Source organism: Oryzias melastigma, linkage group LG12 (genome assembly GCF_002922805.2).
Source record: "Oryzias melastigma strain HK-1 linkage group LG12, ASM292280v2, whole genome shotgun sequence".
Taxonomy (NCBI): Eukaryota; Metazoa; Chordata; class Actinopteri; order Beloniformes; family Adrianichthyidae; genus Oryzias; species Oryzias melastigma.
The window spans coordinates 5,776,898-5,789,642 of NC_050523.1; the positions used below are offsets into that span (position 1 = coordinate 5,776,898).

The following is a 12,745-nucleotide window of genomic DNA, read 5'->3' on the forward strand; positions in this document are numbered from 1 at the left end:
GACAATAAAAGGGACATAAAAAACAAAAATATTTACCAAAATAACACGTTTTTAATAGAAATTTGTACTTTTTCAAGGCACTTCCTTAAGATTCAATTTAAAAATAGAAAAAAAAGACTTCAAGTAGAGTTTTAGAGTTGGAAAATCAAGTAAGAGGAATCAATATATTTACCGTTTTTAATGTATTTACACATCAAGAACATTGACAAATTCATGAATGGTTTATTCATACACTAAATTATAAAAGAACAGGCAAAGCTCCGTCTTTTCTACCAAACTTGACTGAATTTTGACTCAAAAAAGGTCATTTTAATGTTGCAAGATAAGAAGTAGTATGAGTAGTCATTTTTTTATCATTTTTCGGGGAATGCTTCACTCACCCAAAACATCCAGGGAGCTTTGGTGGTTCGAGATGATGACATAGGGTCCCTGTAACTGCAGATGTTCCTGACCGCTCACTTCCATTCGGAGACCTAACAAGTATTTGACGTGGCGAACCATGAAGCGGATGATCCTGAGGGGAAGAAAAACAAAATAACAGATGAGCAGGTGGTCATTTATCAGAATGAAAACCCTTTTAAAAATATTTAGGGTTTTCTTTTTCCCCGAACAGTGATTCTAAGGATATTTTTGGATAAGAGGAAAATAATAGCTCGGTAGAGGGACCTTGACGAAATGAAATCATCAAACAAAGGCAGATAAATGCAAGAAACAAAAGGCTGATAAAGACAAATGAGGACATTTTTGAAAACAGCAGATAAAAGACTAAAAGATAATTAAAATGTGGGTGACATTGTTTTGGAAAGTTGCAATAACTGCAAGAACCTCACTGCCAAAAAATTTTTTTTTAAATGAAGTAAGGAGCACATATAGCTGTATTTGCAATTAAAATTGATCCAATTGTTTACAACAACCACATAAATCTGACATTCTTGATCTACATCTTTATCTGTGCAGAGTTTTGTTTTTAGCAATAATTAAACCAACGCCAGTGGAAAGTGTAACGCTCCAATAACTTTTAGGAATCGACCATCTGCCTTTTTTCCCCCTTATGTGTCTGCAAACCATTTATATGAAGTAAATGCATTCCTGGAACTCTTTTCAAATGTCCTTTTAAATACCCACTTCATCTTTTGAGCTATTGGAAAAACAAAACAAAAAAAAGAACTATTCAGTGAAAAATAAAGCTGAAAAGTCAAGCTAATGTCAAAGTATTTCCTCTTTAAGATCCATTGTATCATCCTTTCATCAATTTTTAGAGTGTTCCCAATAGTATTAATTATGATTATGCCATTTTTTGATCGGAAAAATTAACAAAATTGTATTTTTCGAGGACATAGTTTCTGCAGAGTGTCAGGAGTTCATCGGAAACTTGCGGCAAAAACTTTTTTTTTTTTTTTTTTTTTAAACCGTTGTGGGTCCATAGACTGTATAATTACGAACTGGACAAAACAAGAGTTGATATCACCCATAGGAAATGCCATTAGTCAGAGTCGGTATGAGTCACGATTTTAGAGGAGTGACTGTCACCACTGTGACATTCGAGGCGGGGTCAGCAGGTACCACATGCTTTTACTGATTATTAAAAGTTATAAACTGGCCACAGAAAAAATATCTTAAAAAAAGGATTAGAAAGACCAAGTTAAGAAAAATACATCAGAGCAAGAATGGTTATTCTGAAAAATACAATGACTAAGTAATAACTATATATTTCTCAAAGGAAGACTATGGGACTTTGGCCTTCTTGCAAGCAACGGGTACTTCCTATATACAGCACGAGAGGGGAGGGGCTTCTAAGTCCATGAGTGGGTCTTTGAGGAGGTGTGTTAACATGGTTTCTGGGGTTTATATTTACAGATAAAACCAGATTTTCACATCTCCAGGACCAGGGAGGGACAAACGAAGGTCTGAAGCTTTTCATGCTCTTAAAAAAAAAAAAAAAACACACACACAAAAAAAAAATAACCAACAGGAACTAGGCAAAGTGTTTGGATGATAAAGAAAACAGATTCTACCATCTAAAATCGCTGATATTATTGCTTCTAATTTTATCTTTAGTACCATTTTAAGCCATACTGTTCAGTTTTAGCTCAGATAGTGTACAAATACTTCTAAATTCAAACATTTTTTTTAAGCAACTCAAAAAAAAAATAAATAAATAAATAAATAAATAAATAAATAAAAAAAATCAGTTAATCTTTATCTTCTGTGTTGATAGCTCTCTCTGAAAGAATACTTCATTCCCCACCAAGTAAAATCTGATTGAGACACAGCAGGATAACGCCTTTAACCTTTAAACATCAACGCAATCTTTAGATAACTTTCAACATCGCAGCAACGATAACACTCAGAATCTAATTCCAAGTGCTAGTTTATCTGCACTTGAGTAACAAGTGTGCTTTCTTTCCACACCGATCAACAGAACTTTCACTCAAGTCTCCGTCACGATCCGTTTGTGATCCGCTCCCTTCGGCTTTGCAGATCACAACCACATGTTTACTTGTAAGGAAAGATTTTATTAAGCCTAGCCAATCAGATAAGAGCAGAACTTGACCTGCTATACCTAAAACTATTAAAGTAACAAGCAGCTTACTAATGCTCAGCTCATTCACAAGATAAAGGTCGGGTTGGGGAGGTTTTCTAGTGTTGGGACATAATCACATGTTCATAGTTAACTGTGTAAATGACCGTTTTAAAAACCAGAAAAGATGTAAGAAAACAGGAGTAAGTTGCAAGTTGTAGCTTTTAGGCAAACAGGAAATCTAAAAGTAAAGTCAAAAGAAAAGTATTTTTTAACATCTAAAACATACAACTAGTCATGTAATACCAAGCGTGTTGCAAATAAAGACAAGTCACTGAACCCTGTGCCCTGAAACATTTAATGGCTTCTCTGTGCTCGTGATTTAAAAATATTTCCAGTAAAAAGAACTCCAATTTTAGGAGGCCAAATCCAGACCTGCAAGGACTGAGTGAACGTACAAGTGCAAGGACAGAGCTGGTCCCCCACTGACGTTACAGACCATTGCACAATAAGAAACCTGAGCCGAAGCAATTCTGAGCAAGAATACTAAACCCGACGTTTAACTATTACAAGAGCCACTTTAAAAATAGATGCTGGACCCACACAAAGATCTAGAAGCCATCGTCCATTTTTTCTACTTCCTTCAATTTAGCTCCTTGTTTCTATAAAGTAAATATAAGCTGCACTCAGCTATAGTGGCTTGTTTGTAAGCTGTATTTTATGGATGCTTTTTGAGCAACTGAACACAAGCTGCTTTCTAAGTCAGCAGCAAAGTCAGCAGTCCAGCTCAGAATCCAGGCTTTGTGTGACAGCAGATGCCTGTGACAGACTTCTCTGTCCTCATGAATCCCTGAGCTTTTCCTGCTCACCACGGCGAGTGCGCTTCCCGTTTATCAGTGAAACGTTACCCTTTACAGAGGTCTGACCCCAAGTTTGGCGCTCTGTCACCATCAACAGGTCCAGATAACCTTACTGCTGAAGTAACCGCACGACAAACGACTAAGCAGCTGAGAGCTGCTGTCAGCAGTTCAAACCAATTGGATGGGCCTCATAACTATTCAAGTACCTGGAGTTTAATCAGGAGGAAAACTGCCATCTGGCATCTGTCTCTCTTTGAGGTAATTACGGAAATGCAGTCACTTGTATGCAGCAATCTATCCTCACTGTCAAGATTGAAGGAGCACAATAGGGACCCCCCTGTGCTGCAAAGTGGACACCGACACCCCTCATCTGGCTTTGTCAGCCGTAAAATAACACTTTTACACCAGGAAGACAGATTTACTCTCATCCTCTGCAGAGTAGCAGCTCATAGAAGTAAGCAGACCTGTGGAAATCATCAGGATGGTGGCTTTAAATGTGTTAAGGATAGTAAATACTAAATGTTGCATGATGGGAAATTTTCTGCCAATATGTTTCATTTTGTTATGAGACAAATTTAGGTAAATGTTGAGCTGGGAATGGAAATAAAGGCATTTGAAAATTAATCTTGTAGTTATATTTTTTTTGTAAATCCAAAGTGGACAATAAAGTTTTATTTTTTTCAATTAGTTTATACTCAAATCTTAATTGCATGGGGAAAAAAATGGGTAAAACGTTTAATGGACAGTGATTTAAAACTGTGATTTACTGGAGGGAACATAAGAATAATACTACATTTATGAACATTTTAGAGAAAATGTACACAATTCATGCACCGAGTTGTGACTAGCTGCTTTGACAAGAGTTTCTATAGCTTTAGGCTAAACACTTGTGACATACTCTTTAAATTTAGCAAATATTCTAGATCAAATTGCCAATAAATGTATTATTTTTTAACTCAGACTTAAGAATATACAAATACGAGCTAGCATTTTTGGCTAACACCTTCCTAATGTCAATGAGTCAAGAGAGCTAATGTAGCATGTGTTGAAGAAATGTATTTAATATCATTTATGACTCAAAACTTTGAAAATAAACTAAATATGCTACTTTAATAAACGTTCATTTAACGCAGAGAAGTGTAATATGTTGGCTTTAAGTTAATTGTTAGCCTGAGTGAGTCCAGCCGCTGAGCTTAATCTGAATCTTTAAAATCAACAACTGCTAAGTTAGCTAACGAGCTAGCCGCGGCTAGCTGTCAGGCGTCTGGAACTCACCTCATGTTTTCAATGTCCCTGCCTCCGCTTTTCACCACGCTCATGGGGATCGCCAGCAGGGCCAAGAACATCATCCAGGCCACGTAGAAGAACTTTTTAAAATAGAAAGCGAACGTGCTGCTCGTCCACAGCAGGAGCGGGACCAGCAGCAGCGGCGAGACCATCCACAGCGCATCCATAACGGCGACAAACTCCACCAAAAAAAGAAAACAACCCCAGCACGGTGGATGGAGCGGGGGGCAGCCAGCTACGAAGCCACGGAGACCCCGACGGACATCACACAGCTGGGGGAGAATTCCTTCAGTCCGCCCGATAGACGGCGATGCTGGACCGTGGCAGCGAGAAATGAACATACAGATGCTCATCTGTTGCTAAATAGCATCATGAGGTGGAGTCAAATCGTCATCTCGTATTTTTTTTCTATTTCCGGTTGCTTTACAGCCTCTGTGTCAAATGTCATTTAAAAATCCTATATTTTAAAAATTGTTATTTAATCCCAATCTGAACTCCATAATCTCTGTTTCTCCAACGTCTCAGGGAGATTCTCCCACCACAGTTGACAGCAGATTAAAGCACATGATGGATAATTGGATTAGAAGCTATAATCCAGCCTTTAACTGTAATCTGACACTGTCCAGCAGCAGTGACAATGAAGTCTCATGCACGTCTGGGAGCTGGACTTGACATGATTTGGAGGATTAGGATCTGTTGGTTATTTAACCTGATGTAAAGCCTGCATTGATCCTAATCATCATGTAACTTTTTAAAGAAAAATGAGGATTTTGTTTATGTAAAATGATCAAATTTGAGGAAACTCCAGTTGAAAATCAATGTTATGTTTCAATTAAAAGAAATAAAAAATGTCATGCTTGATTAACTTGCACAGTTAAATCAAACGTATCATGTTTTTATTTATTATTGCTCTACTATTTTATATTCATATGGATTAAGAAAAAAAATGTTTGTCATATTTGTTGAACTTTTTCTCATAAATCTGACAATAAAACAGATTTTTTAGCTTTCTTGATATTCCGTTTTCCATCTTCTAATTTTGTGTCCTGATCGGTTTTGCACAGCATGAGCAAAAAGAAATTTGACGCTCTTAGTAGTAAAAACCCTGTTGTGTTTGTGCTGTTTAACATGTGGGTGTGTGTTTATTGGGAGACGGCCTGTGCAGGTCTACTCATGCGTGTCTTTGTGCTACAGATTTTATGACTTGCCTCTCCTTATTCAACGTCTCTGGGATTTTTTTCCCACCAAGAATTGAAGCATATTGTTAATGCCACAGTTGAATACAATAGGTCGGTGCCGGTCCCTTCAAGTGTCTGCATTATATCAGCCTCCACATAGACTTCATCTTAGGACGGCTACAACCTTCCAGATACCAGCTGAGCATAACCACAAGCTATTGAACGCGTGTTACAAGTTAAAACAGGGACATGTGCTTCTAAACAGTTGAAAAAGAAAAAGAAGAAGCCCCTTCCTGCTTGTCCAGTGTGAACATTATGGGCTAAATGCCTGTTCAAGAGCCCATATCATATGGATCCGTAGCGTCAGAGTCTTAACTTAAACTCATCTTGGACACTATTTAGATAATTGTGGGTCAGACATTCTTTGTATCTAACATTATTCTGCTTCTGGGAGAATTTTTAAATGTTTCCATAAACTCACATAGAACTTGTAGAACATGTTCCTAGAACAGGGGTTTGCAACCTTTAACACTACAGAAGCCATTTGGACCAGTTTCTTTCAGATTAAATCACAGAGAGAGCTGCAAAATCTCACTTTATTGTTAAGGAAAAACTCTGTTTTTGAGAACATTTAAACCATTCTTTTATAAACATGTGTCTTTTTAATATTTACATTTTTTTCTACATTTCACCATTGTAAATTATCAAATCAGGTCAAATCTGGATCATCTTAAAGTGAACCAAAAACCAGATTGAAAGCTTGAAAAATAGAAAAATTCTAACTGAAAAAAAGAAAATCAGAAAAAATGTTTTAAAATTTTGAAAAAAAAGTCTGAAAACTTTAAGTAAATCTTGACAATTTGAAAAAATATATACTGATCCTTGTTTTCATCCTAATGCTAGATTTGTTTTTCTCTTAATGTTTGAAAAGCGAGAGTGAAAAATGAGAGAAAAGTGTAAATATTTTCATGTGTGTCTGAGAAAATTGTAGAAAATGTTTAGTGAGGAGTCCCCTCTGTCACCCCCTGGAAACATGTCCTGGTCGCCAATAAGCTCAAAGCCCTGCCCCCATGTAAAATTAGCCTCAACTTGGCAGCAAAAACTCAAAAATCAGAAATTAAACTGTAAACTGACTGAAAGTGAAGATTCAGAAAAGCAAAAAAAAAAAAAAAAAAAAAGTAAAAAAAATCAAAACAGGAGCTGTTTCTAATAGATAAATTCACTTTCAATTAGTAATTTTTAAAACTATATTCAACTTTTCTGTTATTTTTTTCAAGCTTTATTTCAAGTTTTCAGTATTTTATTTTCAAAATTTCATAATTTTTGTTTTTCAAATTAAAACTTTTTTCTCAACATTTTAAGATTTATTACAAGTTTTCAGCATTTTCTTTTCAAATTTTGAAGATTTATTACAAGTTTTCAGCATTTTTTTTCAATTTCAAGATTTATTTCAAGTTTTCAGTATTTTTTTTCACTTTTTTTCTCTTTTTTTCAAATTTTACTTTTTTTTACTTTAATGTTTTCAAATTTTCAAGATTTATTTAAAGCTTTCAGGATTTTTTTCAATTTTCAAACATTTTTTTCATTTTTTTTTCAAATTTACAATGTCTTTTTTTTATTTTTCCGTTTTTTCAGTTAAAATATCTATTATTTACAGTTTCAATCTGTTTTTTCATTCACTTTTATCTGATTTAATCCCATATAGATCGTTCAAAATGATTAACACCTCGTTCTGCCGTTTCTGTGCCGGACCTTCTGTTTTATTTAGTCTACATAGTTTACATTAGGTTCTGCAGGTCTGATCGGTTCACAATTAACACAATGTTCTTAAAGAGAAACTCTATGTTCTTAATCTTTCAGTAGATACAGGTCCGTTCAGGAAGTTTCTCCTCAGCAGCGACACATCCTGCAGCTTAATTTCTGTCTCTTATCACGCCGGCTGCAGACAAAGAAACAACGTCAGCAGTAAAGAACAAATCTTCCTTAGAAAGTTTAGTAGATGAAGTGAATCACACAGATAAAGAGGTATCAGATTAAAATGAGCAAATGTGTGATAATCTATGTACAAAACTCCATCAGTAGGGTAAGACTGAAAGGTCAGGTACTTGAAGTTTTGAACAACTAAACTTGAACATAGGCAAAATGATAGAACAAAAAGAGATACATGGAAGAGTGTAACAAGCAGATGACCTGAGAACAAGACAAAGATGATTAACTTCAATCAAGATAGCTGCGGATGGTTACTAATGAGAAGAGGGTTTGACTGACGTGTGAAAAATCCAAAATCTGAAAATAGAAAAGGACAAGAGCCATGAAGATATAACTGTAAGTGCACAGTCCCAACTCAAGTATTCACTGTTGAGATCTTTTTCTGATTTCTGCAAATGCTTTTTGGCACATTAAGTCTTTTTTAACCATTCCTGTGTTGAAATATTAATCTCCTTCAGGAGATTCCTGCTTTTAATACTGGTTTGACTTTGAAAATTTTAGAACATTGAGCTCTTAGTCTTGGCTTTGAATATAAAAAAAACCAAGACACTTTTATACATCCATTTTCATTACTCATTATATCCCTTTCAGGGTCATAGGGTAGCTGGAGCCTGTCCCTGCTGCTGTGGGGTAAAGGTGCATTAACCTAAGACAGGTTTTATTGTATTATCATATCTGAATAGTAAGTGATTGCAAATGTATTTTTAATTTATTGTACATGTATTTGTGTTTTTTTACAGCATAGCGAGAGGACTACAGATGAAAATGGATAATTCTAGCTTTTTTAACCCATGTTTTTGTCTACTTTAAAATAAAATATTATTATTATCAGAGCAGTTCCTTATGGCTTCTACAGCTTTATTTGGTAAAATATAAAATCAAGTTTTCATCTTAACTTTATTGAATATGATGTTTTCTCACTATCATTTTAAATGGTCTTTTTTGCAGTTTTGTATCAGCATTTCTGACTGTTTTATTTCTTCAGCTAATTTAGGATTAAACGTAAAAATGATAAATGATTAGATCCCTTTGCCTGCTTGATTGATTATACTTTAGCTTCAGTTTGCATTTTCTGCAAAAGTGCTTTTTGTCTGGTTTTATAAACTTTCTTTTGACGAATGTTTGGTTGTTGTGGTGTAGGGGAATGAGACACAGGCCTAAACCCATTTCAAACATGTAACACCTCACTTTACTCTTTACTCCATAGAGTGAAACTGTAACAGACGTGTCACTCAGAGGATCCCAAAAGCCTTTTGCACCCTCTAGTGGAAGACCGAAAAACTACATCCAGACTTGAACTTTATTTTTCCACAACAAGTTTTACAAATGTAATGCATTCATTTTTGTTTAGAAATTACAACCTGTTTGCAAAAAATAGTATCATGCAAAACAAATGGTTTTACCAAAACTCAAGATTCCTCTAATAAAACTAAAACTACTCTAGATGGAAGTAGACAAAACTTAAGTGAGTTACTTTTAGCTCTGTAAAGACCCACTCGGATGAAAATCATATTTTTGATTCTTTTAACATGTTCTTGTGGGATTTTTCTGATCATGGAGGACATATAAGAAGAAAATTTAGCTTTAACATTGAATTTCTGAGAATTTCTTTGTTAAAATCTTTGTGAATCTGGAGCAAATGAAAATAAAGAAGGGCTATTTGTGACTTAGAAACTATGATGTGTGACAGAAGAGTTTCAGCACAAATGAAAGGAAAGGTGTACAAGACTGTGGTGAGACCAGCCATGTTGTTTGGACTAGAAACAGTGGGACTGAAGAAAAGACAGGAAGCAGAGCTGGAGGTAGCAGAGATGAAGATGCTGAGGTTCTCTTTGGGAGTGACCAGGATGGATAGGATCAGGAATGAATACATCAGAGGGACAGCACATGTTAGAGGTTTTGGAGATAAAGTCAGAGAGGCCAGACTGAGATGGTTTGGACATGTTCAGAGGAGAGACAGTGAATATATTGGTAGAAGGATGCTGAGTCTAGAGCTGCCAGGAAAGAGGTCTAGAGGAAGACCAAAGAGGAGGTTTATGGATGCAGTGAATGAAGACATGAAGGTGGCTGGTGTTAGAGTGGAGGATGCTGAAGACAGGCTTAGATGGAGGAAACTGATTCGCTGTGGCGACCCCTGAAGGGAAAAGCTGAAAGGAAAAGAAGAAGATTTGTGACTTAGAAACTACACTGGGATGGGCAACAAGCTTCCTGCTCCAATCTCTCAGCATGGTGAGGGGGAAAGGGGGTGGGGTTGCTCCGCCCCAATGGCCCTATCTACAACTCAAAAGGTGCATTTCTAATAAACTCCTGCCGTTCTGCAGAAACTATGTCTTAGGAAAGGACACAGTTTGTTTGTTTTTTTGGCTAAAAATGGCAGAATCACGATTAAAAGACCACTGAGAACACTTTTACAATAGTTTAAAAGATGATTGGAGTGGATTGTTACGATTTTTAATCTTATTAAACTCTTTTCTAATTCTGTCTTTTTTAATTTAACTTTGTAGAAAGTGTGATCTTCTTCATTTGTGTGTTATTTTTACTGAACCTGTACTTTTGTGGTCTTCTTGTGATACGCCAAGAAAATGTAGTAACTCACTCACTTTACAATCCAAATCTAAACTAAATAAATAAATACTATAAATAAATGGAATTATTCAAATAAGTTTCATGAATTTTTCATACATTTCCATATGGACAGTCAGCCTTCTACCTTTGACCACTCTCTGCCTTTATGGATACTTTCCTTTAGTGTGTAAGCATCCTTTTTTCTATTAAAAATGTAAATTGACACATCCTGAAACGAAAATTGTAGATTAATCCATCCATTTAAAATAAAAATAAAAAAATCACGATTCAACAAATATTCTGTATTTTTATAGATTCTGCTGATTTGTTCTTTATTTTTCCATCAGAGTGGCTTCCTCTCCCCTGCTAAATAAACGGATTAACCCAGTGACTCATTTGTTCACCACATCTTACTGATTTGTTTATGCAAATGCAAACAAATCTCTAGTAGGAACCACATCTACACTGAATACCTACAGTAAGAACATTAGATGATGTGACCAAGCCACAATGAAATCCTACATGTTTATTGTGACAATGACTTTCCTGAAAATTTGGATGTAAAATAATTTTTAAAAATAATTAATAATATAATGTAAAAACGGTTTTATAGGCAATACAGAAAAACTATAAAAGAAGAAAAACTCAAAAACATTAAAGTTATTGTAAGGTAGCCTGAAACAATAATGTGCTTTACAATTTAATTCATAACTTAAAAAAATAAACTGTTAGTATGTGTGGCAATTTGTGGAAAAAAAACTGATTAAAAGTAGCTAGTTGTCAAGGAAGGAAGTGATAAAGTAGTGTGCGCAGTGTGGGTAACTTACATTTGTTGTGAAATGCTTCACAATACACTGACACTACAATTGTACATTCCATCTTAAGGTGGACATACAAGTCTCATGGGAACTGCCAGAATCAGCTGCGCTCCTCGCTATGACACTCCACGAGCGCTTTAGAGAGCACAATGCCCCTACTGGTACATCATGTGACCAAGTTCTAAGCTCTTTAACATAACAGAGCATTTCACAACAAATTAAAAAAACAAAACATTTTTTGTGGAAGTGAATCAACAGGGCAAATATATAAAAGGAGATGAAGAATTTCCTGCACATGACAATCTGTGGTCCTAAAAGACATTTCATTACAAGCCCATGAAAAAAATGCATCTTCCTGAATGGAAATACAAGGTACTTACTCAGCAAGTTGTTTGCATATTATACTCAGAGAAAAAGTTGATCGGTTGAAATATTAATTATGACGCTTATCAGTCACTCACAGCAAGCACTATATTGTTTTTGTAACAAAAAAGTCTTTGAACCAAAAATAAAATACACACAGACCCCCCCAACATAGCTGCAAAAACTTCTATTTTGTTATTTATAATGTATTTTTTGTGTGTGTCTCTTAAAAAAATTAAAGGCATTTAGCAAATTAGACCATTTATTGTTGTTGGTTTTTATTATTAAGTTGAAACTTAAACCAATTGACCCTTGTTGGCGTTTTAATACGTCTGGCCACTAGAGGGGAGTGTTGTATAACTAAAGTGATCAACAGCAGGTTAAAATAGGTTAAAAATGACCCAAATTCATTATAAGAGTGGTAATGAATCCTGAAAATTGTATGAATATTTTTGTCAAAATGATTAATTAAAGTTTGGGAGACAATAAAGCTTGTTTGAGTCCTTTTGTTGGTAGAAAAGTGCAAGAATGTGCTAATATTACGTCATGAAAGTAATAACTGAATGAGAGATACATTTTTCTTCAATGAACCAGTTTTTTAAACAGGAGAACAGAACGTTTTTGTGCAAAATGATATAAATTCAAAAGTCTTATCAGGAAAAACTCACCAGGGGAGGATTCAATGAAACATCTGTCATGGGTGGTGACCTCTCTGAGCCTCCCGGCACCCCCCTCTGTGTGCCTCCCCCATTCAAGCTCTTGCATTTCAAAACAGGCCCTGTCAGTCAGTGACACTGGGAGAAGCATTGATGGAGGCTTTATTGGATAGCCCTACAGAGACCCTGATCCCCTCCACCGACCTCTATCAATGTCTTTTTTTCCCAAACCCCCAGCAGCGGTGCCTGTAGAAAGTTTTCACGCTGGGGCACCAAAACACAGCGTAGGCTGCCAGACGAAGAGAACAAACATTTGGTACAGTGTCCGTAACCAGTACTGATCCGGTACTGGATTAAGGTTAGGGTTAGGATACTGAGGCGATGCAGTAGCGGTCCAGTACAGGTTTGCGGCCCGGAGGTTGGGAAGCCTTGATTTGATTGGACGTCAAAAAACGACGAGTTGGGGACACCCAAAATGTAAATTTTTGATGCGAAGGGGTCCTTAGCC

At 35.8% G+C, this 12,745-nt stretch overlaps 1 protein-coding gene across 1 annotated transcript in view; it reads right to left on the reverse strand.

Moving 5' to 3' along the window:
* Window positions 1-5,099, reverse strand: part of agpat2 (1-acylglycerol-3-phosphate O-acyltransferase 2 (lysophosphatidic acid acyltransferase, beta)) — a 16,914-nt gene extending 11,815 nt beyond the window's left edge. Inside the window, exons 1-2 of the mRNA XM_024299706.2 lie at window positions 4,657-5,099; window positions 381-514 (exon numbers count right to left, since the gene is read on the reverse strand). Coding sequence (XP_024155474.1) covers window positions 381-514; window positions 4,657-5,021 — 499 coding nt within the window. The 5' untranslated portion in view covers window positions 5,022-5,099. The remainder of the gene's footprint in view (window positions 1-380; window positions 515-4,656) is intronic.
* Between the last annotated feature and the right edge of the window lie 7,646 nt (window positions 5,100-12,745).